Source organism: Amblyomma mixtum, chromosome 8, assembly GCF_055824585.1.
Source record: "Amblyomma mixtum isolate Tamu chromosome 8, ASM5582458v1, whole genome shotgun sequence".
Taxonomy (NCBI): domain Eukaryota; kingdom Metazoa; phylum Arthropoda; class Arachnida; order Ixodida; family Ixodidae; genus Amblyomma; species Amblyomma mixtum.
The window spans coordinates 107,595,493-107,613,501 of record NC_143019.1 but is presented as its reverse complement, the minus strand read 5'-3'; the positions used below and the strand labels follow the sequence as shown (position 1 = coordinate 107,613,501).

Below are 18,009 nucleotides of genomic sequence, written 5' to 3'. Positions count from 1 at the left end.
GTGAGGCGGTCAAGGTCCTTTTTCTCGTGGACAACAATCGCGCTTTCACTGCTTGCGCGTCAGAAGGATCTTACCATTGACTTGCCATACAAACTTATAGCCTGATACGGATGCCCATTCATTTGCTGTGGTAAGGAAGTTGCGGCAGAGCCTAGTCATGTTCTTGCAGATATATATGTTATCAGTTACGTCATCCAACTCCTTCCTGTTTGACAGCCAGTTATCACGCGTTTCTTGAGGATGAAACCGTACAATTACGCAGGGGCGTTTTGCCTGCTTTCGTACGTAGTCTGTTTACATTTGTGATGTCGTTTCGGGTTACCGGCGGCAATTTAAGCTTCAGTGCTATTTCGTTCACTTTCTTCAAAAGATCTTCGTTTTCGCTAGCGGGCATTCCATATATTTCAGGGTTTAGGCGCCGCTGCGAAATTCGAGATTATCTGTTTTGTTTGGTCTCAGTCAGGTCTTTAATAGGGCACTCCTTTTCGATTTCGTTCACTCTTTTCGTCAGATCTTTTGTAAAGTTTTCTTGAGTAGTAGCCTTGTCTGGAATTCGTAAAAATTATCTGACAGCATCTGCACTGAACTTTCCAAACATTCCACTTTGCGAGGCAATGCTAGGACTGCATCCATTTTCCGTTCCAGTGAGATTATAGGTGTTCCACTATGGTTTTTTTTCAACTTTTTGCCCTTCAGAACTTAACTCTGGGGTTTCGCTTTTACCTTTATCACCTTTGCAAGTGCAACATTTATATTTCCATATCTTTTTTTTTTTTTTCGCGTTGTGTGTTCCTTCAGCTACAACGGAGCATTCATATACATGAAAGAGAAATTTGTACTCACAGCAGCAGAGTTAAGTGTCATCCTCGTCAAATTTTTGTCGGCACGAACAACACCGCAACTGGGGCATGGCTATCTACAACAGTCACTGTCTAACATAGGAAAAACTTGTGGCAGCAGCGGCAGAGAGCAAAGTACTTGAAGGCAAAGAAAGCCACCAACCTGCAAAATTGAGACCAACGCTCAGTTGCATCCGCGCTGCGCTGCCGCTGCTGCCAAATAACTGGCTACGCCCGTACTTGATTATCAGTTGCCGGTGGCGTCGCTTGTAAGAAGGTGATGTCGCTGCCAATTTGGAAGTAGCCTTCATTGTGACTGGTTGAAACAGCGATGACTTGTTAAATAGGAGAGGAAGGGCGGTCCAGAATTTTCTCCACTAGAGCAGGAATGGTTCCTTGGAAATGAACACCTTCTGGAAAATTGAGAGCAAAGCTGAGTTGCGTCCGTACTGCGCTGCGGCTGCTCCCTCACCAGAACAGGGTTTGGCGACCCTGGTAGAGTACATGGCCACAACCTTCTATGGTTTGGTTTGGTTTATTGGGGTTTAACGTCCCAAAGCAACTCAGGCTATGAGAGACGCCGTAGTGAAGGGCTCCGGAAATTTCGACCACCTGGGGTTCTTTAACGTGCACTGACATCGCACAGTACACGGGCCTCTAGAATTTCGCCTTCATCGAAATTCGGTCGCCGCGCCCGGGATCGCAACCTTCTAAGAGCGACCCAATTAACCCTCGGCCCTTAGTCCCCTGCAACTGCGGAGCAACTGACCAAGGTGGCGGTCAGACCTCTGTCGCAGCGGAGGGTGCTAAAAATCTCTGGCTCCTGACAGGCCCCAATTGGAAACTAAACATGGCAATGTTGAATGTTAGAATTTTAACCAGTGACACTAGCCTAGCAGTCCTGTTCCAGGTACTAGCAGGTATTAAACGGGATGTCATAGAGCTTAACCAGGATAGGAGAGATGAGGCGTATACAGTGCTAAGGGGTGGGCACGTACTATGTTTCATGAATTAGCACACATACAAGAACTCGGCGTGGGATTCCAAACCAATCGCGAAACAGTTGGCCGCATACAAGAATTCTATAGTATTAATGATAGGAGGGCAGTTATCGTAATTAGGGCAAATAAGAGGTACAAACTGAAGGAGGTGCAGGCTTCCCTGTCTACTCTCAGCCATGATGACCTAATCGTTGAAAGCTTCTATGATGACGCGGAATTGACAATGAGCAACGTAAACACACAGTACACTATACTGATGGGTGGCTCGAATGCTTAGATAGGAAAGAAGCAGGTTAAAGACCACACAGTAGGCGACAATGGTATAGGCTCTATGAACAGGGAGAACAGTTAGCAGAGAGAAATAATGCACGGAACATGAATACCTTCTTCCGCGAAAGAGAGTACACGAAGCTGACGTCGATGAGCCCCAGTGGTGAGACTAAAAACTAAACTTCGTGCTATGCGCTCACCCTCGCGTCGTGCAGGTTGTGGAGGTCCTCGGAAGGGTGTGCTTTAGCGACCACAGGATGACAAGGTGTCTAATTAACGCGGACTTGAAGAGGACGCAAAAGAAAGCAGTGAAGCAGAATCCCATTTACGACTTAGCTGCCACAGGGAAAATAGAGAAATTGAGGATATCACTTCAAAACTGATATTCGGCTTTCAATGAGAATGACAACATTAATGTTTAAGATATGAGCGATAATCTTGCATCTATCATTATGGGGTGCGCAGCAGCGGTAGGTGGTAGGGCGTTTCGACAGGACAACAGCAAGCTCTATCGGAAGACGATAGACCTAATTAAGAAACGCCGACGCATGAAAGCAGCAAACCCCACAGAAATAATAGAACTGGCATAGCTCTCAAAGTTGATTAATGAGTGTAAGTTAACCGACATGGGGAAGTTTGATATGGGCAGAATCGAGCATGCTCTAAAGAACGTAGGTAACTTGAACGTGGTGAAGAGGAGACTATAGATAGGCAAAATTCAGATGTATGCGTTAAGATACAAAGTCGGCATTGTCATTAGGACATGGATACGATAGATAAAGTAGTGGAAGAGTTGTACGCAAATTTATACAGTAGCAAAAGTAGACGTGAGGAAGTGAGAAGTGGAGAAAGTGAGGAAGTAGACGAGATAGGCAGTATCACGCAGAAATAGGCAGTATCACGCAGTAACGAGAGACAAGTAAGAAAGCATTAGAAACAATGGAAAGGGGAAAGCAGTTGGTGCGGACCAGGCAATAGCAGATCTGTTCAAGGACGAAGGGTAGATGGAGATGGAGATATGTGCTGCATAAGTTCTCTGTCTCTTCAGCCGGGCTCGGTTGGCATGAGCCTGTAAAGCAAGCCAAAGGCTGGCTGAGATTGGGTTCCTAAGCGCATGGGTGAGCTCTCACCCGAGGCGGCCCTATTAAAATAGAGCCAATCTGTACTCCCTAAAGGGTGTACGGAGCCTCGGGGCTGGCGGTGCTCGGTGTGTGGTGAGCCGCAGCCTCACCCAAAACGTTAGCAGCCTCGTCTCAGGGCTGGATTGACTGGGGTGTTGTGTCTTTTCACAGCACCACCGCCTGCTATCGGCTGCCAACCGGAGGGTTGGCTACCTGGCCACAGTTGAAAAGCTGTGGCTGTGGCTGTGGAGTACTAGGGTTGCTCCCAGGCCGGCTAACACTGGGAGGGATAGCGTCCTCCTGTTACCTAGCGGGGTGTGATGGCACTGGCGATGAAAGTCCTGGGGCGTAAAGCTGGGAGTAGTTGCGTACTCCTGTAATCCAGTCAACAGGAGGCGATGCTAATGCACCCCAGGATCTTGATCCTGGAAAGGGTCTGTGGTGATCCTATCCCAGGACTTAAAGCGAGAGAGTTCATACGCTGCGACAGTCTAGGGATAGGCTGCTGTGGCTAAGTCTCCAGCAGGGTAAATTGTGCTAGAAAAACTAGCCAGCCTGTACACGCAGTGCCTTATGAGTTTGAGCGTGCCAGAAGCTTGGAAGAACGCTAACATCTTAGCATCTTCTTAATCAACGAAAAAGAGAAGTCAAGCACTTGAGTAATTACAGACCGTCAGCTTACTGTCCGTTGGTCATAGGGTATTCACTAATCTAAACACAAATATAGTGATATTAACGTTACACTTCAATCTCGATACTCGACAATATAACATATTCACACTATCAATCAGTTGTTAGCGAAATGTGCAAAATATAATAACCAACCCCTATATATAGCCTTCATAAATTACAAGAAAGTATTTGACTTTGTGAAAACCTCAGCAGTCATGCAGGCATGGGGAAAGCAGATGGTATAAGTACGTGACAAAATACTGGAAGATATCTATAATGGCTGCACAACTACCATAATCATTCATAAATTAAGCATTTAAATGCCAACAAGGAAGAGTGTCAGGCGAGGAGACACGATCTCGGAAGTGCTATACAGCGCCTGCTTGCAGGAGGTATTCAGAGGTGTGTATTAGAAACGGTTGCGAATAGGAATTAATTGATAACACCTCAATTATCTGCGATTCGCTGATGACATTCCCTTGCTAAGTCACTCAGGAGACGAACTGCAAAGCATGATCAATGAGTTAAGCTGAACAATGCGGTGGGTCTAAAGATTACGTGCTCAAAACCAAAGCAACGTTGAACAGCCTGGGAAGAAAACAGCAGTTTATAAATGGTAGCGAAATGATAGAGCTGGCAAGGGAATGCATCCACTTAGGGAAGAGGGTGGCCGCTGATCCGGATCACATGATTGAAATAACTAGAAGTTTAAGAATAGGGTGAAGTGCATTTGGCAGGTACTCTGAGGTCATGAATGGCAGTTGACCAATATCCCTCAATAAAAACATATAGAACAGCTATATAATACCGGTACTCACCTATGGGGCAGAACCATGGAGGATAACGAAAAGAGTTCGACTTAAAGTGTGGACCACGCAGCGAGCTATGGAAAGGAAAATGATGGGTGTAACATTAAGAGACAGAAAGAGGTTAGAGTGGGTCAGGAACAAACGCAGGTATGTGACATTCTAGTAGAAATCAAGTGGAAGAAATGGGAGTGGGTAGGGCATGTAATGCGAAGGCAAGATAACTGATGGCCCTGAAGAGTAACGTATGAATTCCAAGGGAAGGCAAGCCAGGGACGGCATAACATTAGACGAGCGCGTAAGATTAAGAAGACTGCGCGGATACGGTGGCCGCAGCTGTCAAAAGAGAGGGTTAATTAGGGAGACGTGAGAGAGGCCTTTGCCCTACTGTGGTTGTAGTTAGGCTGGTGATCAGGGTTGCCGTTGGGAATTTTTAAAAAGAGCCAGAACTGAAGCTAAAAGTAGCCAAAAGTAGCCACGCCACCTGATCTTCGCGCCAAATTTGTAGCCAAGTAGAAAAGAACCATTATTATAAACAACTTTTATTAATGAACAAAAAATATTATCATTTTGAATCAACACAAACACAGAGTAAATAAAGAGCACGGAATTTTGGGCCTCTTGCTCGGCCTTCAAGTATCAGGTACGTTTCAAATAAATAAAAGTTCAGTCCGCGTAGTTTATCTAGAGTAGATAGTGTTCTTGCCGGAGTAATTTTGGCACATTCTATTCAACAACTCAGCAGGAACGTTAAACGATGATGCTGTTTTTTCTTGGAGTCGTAGCCCAAATTTGATCCATTGAATCGCCATAAGCAAGTCCAGCTTCATTTTGTTACGGATCTCCGTTTTCGTCAAGTTCACGCAAGAGAACACGCGCTCTGCATCAGCATTAGAAATTAGAAGGGTCAAAATTTCCAGTGCTCCTTGCGCCAGGTGTTGAAAAGGGCATTCGCCGCAAGTGTCCTTGTACGATACCGCTGCGTGCCAGAAAATCAAACATGATGTGCGATCAAGTGCACCGCTAATTCTCTGCTGCTGGCGTATTTCAGACTCCAGGTCGTTGGAGGAATATATGCGTCGAGGACGCGCGCGCGCATCAAGGCGGCCAGGAGAGCAATGAGGACAGCAAAGCTTGGAAATAATTGTTCTTTTTTGTTCTTGCTTGCTATTGTATATGCAATTAGCATGCGCCAAAATAGAAGTTCAAAGTAGCCAGAAAGTAGCCAAGGAGCCAGCGTGAAATTTTCATCGCCAGACGGGGTCGAAAAGTAGCCAATTTGGCGCAAAGTAGCCACCAACGGCAACCCTGCTGGTGATGATGATATTGACATTGTTTATATGACGTATTTGCCATCTAGCTCTCCGAACAATCAGAGGCGCCACTTGCCAAAACCGAGAACGCTGCCAGGAACTAAAAGTCAATCTCATGGTGGCAAGGTGCAGGCTACCTCAGCGCCTGTGCTCCCTCTCCCCCGTCTCCCCCAATCACAACTGACAGCTAGATGCTCCCCGCTGCGCTGCTTGCGGCTGTGCTTTACTGCAACGCACGCTACTGTAGAGACAGCCTACGTGGGAGACGAAGAAACTGCGTGCAGTTTATGGGGGTCTATTCTTGTGATAACGCTCAAAGGGCTAGAAGCAGTTGTCGCTCGCTAGCACCAGCGTGCCAGCCCTAGCAGTCAGAGCTGTGACCCCCAACCCGCGGTGCGGTGAGTCGCAACCACGGCGGGTTCGGGCCAGAGGGGACAAACACGAGTATGCTACTCGGATGAGCGTTTATTGCTCCCGAGAAATACAATGCAGCAGCAACAATACAACCGCCGTAACGAGGGCGAGTGTTCCGCTCGCGTACGGGGGTGAAAAACACAAAGGGCAGAACGCACGCAAAAATGTGGGGGAAGAAGGTTCCGCTCACCTCGCGTGGTTCCTCGCTCACGGCCCGCGGCGGTCAAGTCACACACGGTGGCCGGGCGATAAGGGCAGCGGTCTCCGTGGCAGATCTCTGATCCGTGCGTGTGCACGGCTCCCGCCAGAAGACGAGCGAGCCTCGGGAGAATCGCGTCTCCTCCCGGGCTGTGGAGAGGAGGTCTCTCCGTTGTAAGAGGGGAAAGAGGGAAAGTCTCCGCGGCGGGGAGCGAAAGGAAGCGGAGGTGGCGAGAGTGCCCTCCCTCGCAAAACCTCCCGAACGGCGCGCGCATAGCATCGCGTGATAATTACGCGCGGCCGTTACAATGGGGCAGGGGATTCATGTGTATCCCCACAAGTTATAGAAGGCAGCCGCAAACTGTAGAACCAATTGCTTATCGTGCTCACGCACGTGTACAGCTACGACGACGACGACTGCGAGAGCGTGCTCCCGTCGTTGCATTGTGTGCTGTCGTGCAGAGTACAAGTAGGCTTCGAAGGATACTGAAAAGCATGAGAGCCGCAGTCGCGATCTAAAGGGGTTTAGGCAACAGAACACCTGACAGAATACAGGGCTATATCGCCGAAACAAAAGCTGTAACAGCTTTCGCTGCAAAAAACACACTTTGCAATTAAGAAAAGCCTCAGAATACTGAAAGTAGCCGATTCACCGCCTGCCCATTGGCCCATAAGCTACTAAGGTTGTCGTGCGCGAAGCACACATCATGCAAAAAAGGAAAGGACTGTTCTACATGGTGATTTAAGAGGCGTTTCTATTCTGGTACTCTGCTTATCAGAATGTTGTTTCGTCTGGTACTTAGATGGCGCGTACTGCGTCCTGACCTCTGCTAGCTTGGAATAGCTCAAATAATCCAGCGCTCAAAGGTAAGTGTTCAAAGAGGGCTTCATTATTTGCAATCGTGTCCGTGGCACAGATGCTGAGGCTGTGATATCTGGCGCCACTCACTGCACGTTCATTAGTAAGTAACAATGTTGCAGCCCAATGGCTTGCAGCCACGTCACGAGCGTTAATACAGACAATCTCAAGCGCGGAGTGACCAGATAACAGTTGAAGTTAGCCCCGCTTTCTCGCTTCATATACTGTCGCTATACATCCACAACAAAAACACATGCAGAAGTGCACATTTCTACAACTGATAGCATGATCTTTTGTCATAATATCCGTAAATGGAGGAATTCCAAAACTCTGGAAGGTTGCAAATCAAGCGCCAACATGACAGACATTTTCGAACCCTTGCCTCAATGTTTTCTTACGAGCTCAGTGAGGCACTTTCGATGCTATGCACCGGAGCAGTACACCTATGCACAACCTTGATTACGGTGCAATTAAGGAGAGAGAGAAAGAGACGCAATAAAGGAACGACATGGAAGCTAACCATGAAGTGACGGTTGGTTACACTGCACAGCAGGAGAGGAATAAAGTTAGAGAAAAAGAGGAAGGTTGAAAGTGCAGTTGGCAGTCCCAAACGTGTTCTTGTCATTTTGTTCGTAATAATTCAAAGAACACTCGAAGCAAATCCATTGGTAAACTATTTCTAAAAGTCTTTTGAAGCCGCCCGCCTGCGCTTCGATTCTTCGCAGTACAACAGCCCACCTCATTCATAACTCTAGTGCATGGCACGAGTAGGCTATGTAAAAAAACGTCGAGTTCAGAGCAGTGATTCGCGACAAAATAATTTCATTTTTTTTTCATTTCATTTCTCTTTATTTCCTTTCCTTTCGAAAAGGTAGGAGCCGGGACTAAAAGCTGTAAAAACAGCTTGACAGGGGCTCCGGCCCCCTACATGGTGGCACTGCAGCGTGTCGGAAACAACATCATCATGACAAAGGAAAAATGAATACAGATACATATTACAGAGGCAATATAGTTCAAGAGCAAAATAAATACAAATTCAACATTGCAAGGCAAACAACAGTTTGTAACGCTTCAAACACAGAAAAAAAAAGAAAACAAAGAAAAAAATAGATGAAGTACAATGTGTTGGACATTCTGGACACAGTATGTAACGAATTGAAGCGACAGTAAATTTCTACAAGGGACATGGGTACAATAATTACAGCGCAGAAAACGTGTCACATTACAAGGTCTAAGACAACTGTAATATTAAACGACTCCGCACATCCGGCAAAACGGAGTGTTATGGTGCTGCGTGGTGTAGTGCCAGATCCCACATTTCGGTGGCTGGCCTATCTGGAAACCAACGCTGCGCGCTCGCCGACGCTCAAAGCATGTCGCGACGTGCAGCGTGACTCATCCCGCCACGCCGGCGCCGACACGGACTCTTCCTCCTCCCCTCCTCTCCGTCGGTGCGGGCTCCTCCGACGCGTCGTCGGCCGTCGCCTCTCGACCATTCGTCCAATTTGAACGGTGGCCAGTGCCGTGACCTGATTGGAGGATTTGAACTGCTGGCTGCCGCAACCGACACCAGCGGCTTTAAAAGCGGAGCCGCGCTGAACCCGCGGAGCAGACGGGCAGCAGAAGAGCCATCACGCCGGAGCTACGCTCGCCGCCGGGGCCGCCGTTCTTCTGTGTGCTTGCCCGTGGTGCTCTTGTCCCTTGTATCATGTAAAAGCCCTTGTACATACTGTACATAAGACTCATTTGACTCACCGTCGCCTCGACCGTTTCCTGGCTCGCACTCCCAGTCACAACAGTGGCTGGCACTGAATCCTGCCAAGCCTGGTGATGTTCTTTCGCGTATTCAATTTGGCTTCCTTATTTTTGTCCGTTGGGGCATTCGAATCAACCCACCTAGTGCGTCGAATCTAATCAATTTGTATCTGATATTCGAAATTCTTGAATCGACTTAATAATTCAATTTGCACATGTCTGGTTTTGGCACTGCAACACGCTTCTCATGACCTACAATTCTTTTTGCTTTTTTCAGTCTCTCGATCGTTCCATAAAGCATATTGACCTGCAACCGCCAGGATGGTGCCTCCTCTCATTGGCAAACTTATGTTGTTGGCTATCGGAACTAGTATGTGGATATGGATGCAAGCATACGTCAAGGTGCAGATTACATTGCACGGACCTTCGATCTTCATACCTAAAAACAGGACGGAACCAGCAGAACTCCACAACCAAACATATGGAAATCATACATACCAAAACATAACCGTACGTAACACACGTGTTTCAGAACAACTGTGTTTCAATACTGGCTAAGCCTTTGCCGTTTCCAGGCTGCGGTTGTCAATTATTAAAGTGGTCTAAGTGTGAAATACATTATTTATACGTCACCACCGCGAAGGGCAATTCTGTATATGTGCGAAGTGGAAAAATGCAGCTAAGTACTCTTTCACAGCATGGAAACACATTGCTTGAAAACGGAGGTAGCCTGACGAAGTCCTCTTGCCTGCGCACCCATGTTCACTCAACTCACTGGCCAATAAGCTCAATCTGAGCCCGACAGACGCACAGAACGGAATGGCTAAGACCACAAAATGCTACAATTCAAGCATCACTGCATGCAATTGCATGCACGTTATTTTCTTCTTGTTTAACATACATGAAGGGTCATTTATTTGCTGCTCTGTTTGCATGCTACTTACTCTTAATCAAAACTAAACAAAGCTCCTATTTTATTTTACGACATTGGTACCCTCGTCTGTAAGTTTTGTTGAATATTATATGACCTTATAACATATTAAATCACCTAAAACTGAAACTCGAAAAAAAAAAAACAAGTAAGCATTGAACATGAGTTTTTACAGTGACGCTTACGCGCAAGGAAAATTCCTGCTGCTAATTACCTTTCACTGCGGCTCATAATGCTGTTGAGCTTGGTAGTAGAAGTGGCCGCCCGTAACCATTTGTCGAAAAAGTGAGATTGCACTGAAACGCTGCCTTTAGATTTCGTACAAAGAGAATGAAAAGGCCGGGAGGTTAACCGTGAGGCCAGTCAGGTTTTCTACCCTTAATGGGTGAAGGGAGGCGCGCGTGTACTGTGCGATGTCAGTATACGTTAAAGATCCCCAGGTGGTCGAAATTATTCTGGAGACCTCCACTACGGCACCTCTTTCTCTCTTTCTTCTTTCCCTCCCACATTCCTCCCTTCCCTTACGGCGCGGTTCAGGTGTCCGCCGAGATATGTGAGACAGATACTGCGCCATTCCCTTTCCTCAAAAACCAATTTACCAATTTAAAAAACCAACTTAGAAACAATTTAAAATGAGACACAGCAAAAAGGGAGGAAACGTGGAAGACCTTTGCTACACTATCAGGACATGTCACTTAAGGATAGATGCTCATAAGAAGCGGAGCACCTACATAACCGATTTACGGAAGTTCAATACGGAGAGAAGCGAGTATCTTCTAAATAACGGAGGTAGCCTAAAAGCAGATGACGAATCTATGCACAAAAAAAAACCAGATGCATGCGTTAAGAGACGACGAGGGAAATGTGGTTAGCAATATGAATAAGATTGTTGAACTCGCCGAAGAGACCTACACAAATCCATGAAGTAAAGTAGTATATAGTGGTTCATTATAATCTGCGCATTTTTCTATCACCTGGCTGACAGCGTGAATATGTGGTTTATTTCCGAGTAGCCTACAATAAAGCCTACCGGTTGATTTGGTTGAGGTATCAAGTTGTCCTTAATCGATTACGGATCACTTTAGTAGAGACCTTGTAGGCAACGGACCGTAAGCTTTTTCGTCTGCAATTTTTCAAGTCATTGCGATCTCCCTTTTTGTGGATTAAGGTGATGTTAGCATTATTCCATGATTCTGGTACGCTCGAGGTCATAAGACAATGCGTATATAGAGGGCTAGCTTTTTTAGCACAATAGGCACTATACAGCAGCACAAAGAAAGTATATCCTCAGTGGTCCGAACGCTACTGGAACCGGCGCCATAGTCAGGACGCTTGTGCACACCAATGAAAAAATATCTGCGAATTTTACATCGTGCCACAAATGAAAATGCACTGCTCGCGATAATCATACTGAAGCCGTAGCAGCAGGTATAGGTCTTTGGGGAGCAAATGCGAGTTTGATCAGTAACCCGAATCCAAGAGACAACCCTTCATCTCACGTTGCAAACCACAAGCCCAACTCATTGCATCCCTTTTATAGTTTACGGTGGCGATTGACTGTCGAAGCAGGAAAACGTGGAGGCTTAGTTCGCTGGTAATACCTAACGAAGCCACATCGTACTAGAAACTACTGGTATAGTAAGTCGTGCACGAGACAACGTAAATTGGACTTAGGTCTTTCGTTTGGGACACTGTCTGCTTATGGAACATGCTGTGCAGTACAGACATTGCTTTCTTCAAGTTTTCATAGCTCGACTCCACTCTACTTGTTTTATCTGACCGAAACGCTGCACTGCTTCGTATTATTTTTTTCTCCTCTTTTGTGTTCCGGGATGCAGAGGTCAAACTCTTGAGGGGACCGGTACTGGGACAATACGGTGCATTATTTTTGGGTTCCTTGCGGTATATTAAAAACAAAATATCTAGGCCCTGCAAAGTTTTGGAAAACAAGGCCAGTCGATATATCATGGCCTTCCATAGTCGCTCACATTCTCTAATTTGAAAGCGCTGCTGTCGACGATCCAAAAAGCTGTGCCTATTCGATTAGTTTACCTGTCGAAGTTCTTTTTTCTTGGATCAGTATTGACTTTCTTGCAGGCGTAATTACCTTTTTAAAATTATAAGCCTAAATAACAAATATTCACAATGCTTAACAGTGGTCACAATGATGTAATAATGTTTGCGCAGATGGTAGCATAATTACTTGAATCCCATCTAGGTTTCACACAGAAAACAATTTAAAATAATTTCTAAAATCTTGTCTGGCTAGACCACTGCTTTTTTTCGAAAACACGGCTTTATAAAGAAAAACAGGAAAGTAATTTTACTTTGTCTTTTCTCTAGAATATAACGGTTCACTACATGAAAAAGGGTTGCGACAATAACGACAACCGTACGATGCTCATTCTATTGCATGGATTTTTGGACTTCTGGTTCATCTGGAACCGACAAATAGCGGCCCTTGGGGAAGAATTCTGGTAAGAAACCGTGATGACATATTTGCACACATAGAAAAAATGATCACAAGTCTTACTGCCAAATATTTTTTTCCAGCCTAAAGAAAACTTCCTGCATCAAGAAATAAAACTCATCAAAACAGGCCTTAACGATTAGCTAACTAACTTCCAGGCTGCGAGAATTTATTTGCTTTATGTTGGCACTACTGTTATTTGACGTGAATAGAATAAGTTTTCCAGAAATATTTCAAATTGTGCATGATGCACGCCACCGTTTCTGAATACAGGTAGCAAGGTTTTGCAGCATTTACCTATTGCAGCATTTTTATTTCTGCGTTGGCACTTTTGACGGAGCGATACTGAAAGCTCTGTGCGATTATCTCTAGAGTTGAGACCTGGCTTCAGACATGGATTGCCTACGAGGCTTCGCCATGTAATAAATAATGGTCCGTCGACCTGTCACTATACAGAGAAACGAAGGGATAAGCCAATTAACTTAATACGTGTAGTAGAAGCAGCCCCTACAGAATAGGTGTAACTCACGATTAGACGTTGTCAGGTGACTGGGTAGCAACCAGCTACTTAGCAGTCTCAGCCAATTTAAGGACTCCACGTTGCCTTCGACAGACTGATTTTGATAAATCCCACCTGTCGTGGACGTCATTTAAATAATCAGAAGACATTACTCCAGCAGCGCTGTTTTGCAACATTCTTCTTTCTAACACTAAGTACACTAGGTTTGCCTCTAATCGGAATTTCTTCTTACCACTAATGCAAACTAATTATGGGAAGTTCACTGCTTATTTCCCACTCTTATCTATATGGAGCAACGTTCCGACACACATTAAAAAATCATCGCCATTCAGCGCTTTCAATAATTTTTTTTAATCTCTTGGCTACGTGATGCTTCTTGTATACGTTTAAGCATGGTTCATTCACACGATGTCCTCCGTAGGTTTTATGCTCTGGAACCTCCTTCCGCATTATAGATTGAGGTGTTACAACCCGACAGTTGAATAAAAACATGATTATGAATCTGAAAGTTTGGCCACGGTTTGTGCGCGAGGTCGTGGAGAGAGTAGCTTTGCTGAAGAAACGCCGCGCGAAAATAAGAAGTTCGAGGAGAAAAATGCCGGAAATCAAAGACATAAGTAGTACCATGCCCAGCTCGCTGCGGAGAGTTGTCACCTTCTGCTGCCTTGAAGTTATCGGCGTGGATTAAGCGTCCTCAGAGGCGCTGCAAGCCATCGAAAGCAGATCACAAATGAAGACTGCGTCCTCTTAGCATTTGGTGGAGGAAGATAAAGAAGGACCGTTAGAGTGATCGATACTTCTGAGGAGTGCCGATGGAAGGTGGTGCGCATGATAGTGGTGGTCTGGAAAGCCGGGACTAGGATGAACGACAGCTGCTATAGAACACGTTGTATCAGTTCTCGTCATCTGCTACGGGTGAAAGGAGATTGCTGTTGAGGCTGGAAGAATCAGAGGTGCATACGCGCGTGTCCAACAGGAACCCAACTTTTATGGACATATCACTCAGAAAAGAACAAATACAGCGACATTCGCACTGCTCGCTAGTTGTTTTATTTCACCTACCATCAGTAAAGCCTACGCGCAGGTAACAAGCAAGCAATGACACAAATCAAAAAGTTAATAGAAAAGTGGCTCTTGAATAATCAGCCCCGACAGATTGTGTTATCTCAGACGTGCACACACAGTAAGTGAAATTTGATGAACACGATGTCCAAATACATTTTTCCGACAGTAGCTAGTATATTGATTTCGAATTAAAACAAGCAATGCTTGTAGTTTTCTCCGCAATCAATTTACTGTATCTTTCATTGCATTCAGTGGATTGATTTAAGAGTTAAAAGAAGTTTCTTGGCGCATGCCAACGCCAAAACCGCATAGTGTGGTTTACTATGGGGCGCTGAATGCATATTTTATTCAAACACTTGAAGCAGATTTAAATCCTGAAAGTTTGCCTTGTATAACCAAAGAAATTTCTCATTTAACAAAACAACGTTATCAAATTTTCTTTCAAGAATGGCTAAAAATAAATCGTTCGACGGTGGAAGGCAGCATGCGTATTGTATCAACCTCTTCTTTTCGAGGAAGACGGGTAAGGGTTATGCTAATGCCTTTCAGATATGGAATGCTTGCGCATTTTTTCCCGCTACCGTGTATTTTGGGTAGTCATATAATTGTTTTGGTTGCAACTTTTTTGTTTCCCAATACTACGAGCAAGGAGGGAACCGGAGCAACCATTCCTTTGGAGGTCAACTATGTCTTGGTTCCTTTTGTTTACTTTTTTGTTTTTGTGAAAACAGATGGTGTACGCTCTATTAAGTAAACAAGCTACATTGTGAGGAGCTGAGGTGTTTGGAGTCTAATTGCAGGTACCGTCCCATGCGGGCTGGCTTCCTATATATCGAGAACCGCAAGACCTTTACGGGCGTTTGTGACTAGGTTGTAAAGAAAAGGAAGACTGACCTACTTTTCCCCTTCCACACTAAATTGTAAGGCCCGTTCTGTAGTGTTTATATCACACTGCAGGTTTTCTCTCTGGGACGTTTCTATCAAGCATGAGCAATCATCTAGACAGCCTGGTTTTTTGGTTGCCTGATGTCTAAGGCTTCTCTGATTCTATTATCGATTATTGCTGTAAGCACCTTTTTGGCCACAGACACTAATCTGGTTGGTCTGTAGATTTTCAGTTAGTTGACGTCCATTTTTTTGCGGATGAAGATAATATTTGCATTCTTCCAATGTTGCAGTAAGCTCCAGATCATAAGGCATTGCATATACAAGGTGGCCACCTTTTCTAGCACAATCTCCCCACGATTGTTAAACAGATCTGCGGTCACCAGATCCTCACCAGCTACTTTCCCCATTCGGACTACTTTGGAGACGTTCTTCCATTCCTCGATCATTCCCAGCCGCAAACCCAATTCCTTCGCAGCACTGCCTCCGTCGTTATCGTCCTGATTATTCCAGCTGCTGTATTTATCAGTGTGTAAATCTTGGGCTACTTCAACTACTTTTGCCACGCTGGCAATGGCATTTCTCTCCTTGTCCCTTAGCGCGTATATCTGATTTTTGCCTGTGCATATTTTCCTCTTGGCCGCTTTCAGGCTACCTCCGCTCTTTAGAGCGCATGCAATTGTCTGGATATTAGGCTTACTTATGTCTGTTGCTTTGCGCTTTTGAATAACTGTGACAGTTCTTCTAGTTCTATTCCATCTATGCGGTTAGAGGCTTTAATGAATTGCGCTTCTTAATCGGGTCTTCCGTTTCTAGGGGGAGCTTTCCGGCATGCTGCATAGCTGCCCAACACACACCACTTGAATTGCGCACACTGTGATGGTATTTGTGAGACTATCATTCATTGCTTGAACACTAAGGTCGTCGTCCTCTGTTAAACAGGAATACCTGCTCTGAAACAATATCTTAACCACCTTAGGCACCGGAAAACAACGCCAACAAAACGTATCTGACGTAGAAAGGAACAATAAATACATGAAGAAGAAAACAGAAAAATGCGCGAATTATAGCAATCCACTGTTTACAGCACCTTTGCTTACAAGTATAAAAAGCTTAAAGTGCATGTTACAACACTGACTTGCAATTGAAAACATAGTCAGCGCTCTCAGTGAACGAAATGCATCACGAATACTGTGAAGCGCAGTTATCACGATAGTGAAGGGATGCCACTGTAACCTCACCCGCTAACTTAATACGAATGCTGTAGAGCGTGGCCTTGACCGACACTAGGGCTGTGTAGCGTTGCCCGCTAGGGCACAAACAAGGCAAGCGCGATGTATCTGCCGCATTTGCGGAAAATATATCGTGCACATGCCCAGCAGCCAACTTAGGATGGTTATGGACCGAGCGAACGAGGCACTTATGTCAGATCAAGCCACGCGTTCTCGCATTCGTGCAAAGTGTATGGGCAGCTGTATAATTGTTGCTGGCATTGTTTTTTCACCCTTTCAAATAAATCTATCATTAATTACCATATGCCCTTCCCGCAGCAGACACACTCGGTGACGGCGGCCATGTACCGCAAAACTGTGCTGCCAAGTGATCGTGAACCAATCCGAACGTAAATCCTGTTTTATTTGCCTGATATTTGGTCAATATTACAGCAGCACGCATACATTTCAAATCTAAGACTAGTAAATAATAACAAACAATATCCAGCGCTCTGTGAGAAAACAGTACTGGACTGTATTTCACATTATCAATTTTTGTTTGGTGAAACATTTTTGTTTACTGATAAACTTGATACCGTACGTAAGAAATTGTTTTTGTATTACTACAGTTCAAATAAGTTACTTTTCTTTTCGTTCTACAGAGAGATTAGAGTGTAACCTAAGACGGTGTATATCTATCTGTATTCTGTATTGATGTGTTCTGCTTCTTCGGTCTGCTTATGATGTATAATCATATGTACACTTGTGCTGCCTGTGCTGTCAGGGGGGCATAGCCTAGTCAGGCCCCATCCGGGCCTTTTGCTGTTGCTTTCTGAGCCAATTTGTAGCAAATTGTCTCAAATGAAGAAAGAAAGAAAGAAAGAAAGAAGGAAAGAAAGAAAGAAAGAAAGAAAGAAAGAAAGAAAGAAAGAGAGAAAGAAAGAAAGAAAGAAAGAAAGAAAGAAAGAAAGAAAGAAAGAAAGAAAGAAAGAAAGAAAGAAAGAAAGAAAGAAAGAAAGAAAGAAAGAAAGAAAGAAAGAAAGAAAGAAAGAAAGAAAAGAGGGCAGTAGCAAGTTTCCTTTAATTTGCATCTACCGGTATGCACCACAGCACACATGAAAGAAGCCGACTGTCAGTAAAAATCAAGAACTTCATATGGTTGTACTGCTGAACAGAGTGGAGGACACAGTTTTGCAGAACGTAGAAGAAAAAACGAGCACATGCCACCCGTCACATCATAATCAACGGCCTGCACATGTTTCGTGCAGTGCTTTACGATTGGAGCTACGGCGGCTACTGTATACTAAACCTAAGTGCAATGCCTAGCCCTAAGGTGTCACGTAGAATGTCCTGTCATACCACTAGCGCGAGGTAGATTGTGAGCGGATGGCGAAGGTAACAGCTGAGTGGCAACTCTTTTATACTGCTCTTGGCATCAAAGCTGCCAGCACAACGACTCACCTAATGCCACATCCTGTGCAGTAGTCTACCTTGTATATCTTAGCCTGGGTCTCTCCTGTTCATCTCTTCTGTGCTGTGCATATACCAGCGCATGTCCAAATGTATTTCAGTATACAACAGTCTATGTAAAAACTAGCCACTCATCTCCCTATCCTTGTCTGCAGTATTTACTGTCAGTAATTGCCAGCCAGCAATTTGAACAGCGGTTTTGTGTTATT

At 44.9% G+C, this 18,009-nt stretch overlaps 1 protein-coding gene across 1 annotated transcript in view; it reads left to right on the top strand.

The window, feature by feature from the left end:
* LOC149333835 (uncharacterized) overlaps positions 1 to 18,009 on the top strand; it is a 45,119-nt gene that overhangs the window by 11,876 nt on the left and 15,234 nt on the right. Inside the window, exons 2-4 of the mRNA XM_089556122.1 lie at positions 9,526 to 9,758; positions 9,946 to 10,028; positions 12,522 to 12,656. Coding sequence (XP_089412248.1) covers positions 9,570 to 9,758; positions 9,946 to 10,028; positions 12,522 to 12,656 — 407 coding nt within the window. The 5' untranslated portion in view covers positions 9,526 to 9,569. The remainder of the gene's footprint in view (positions 1 to 9,525; positions 9,759 to 9,945; positions 10,029 to 12,521; positions 12,657 to 18,009) is intronic.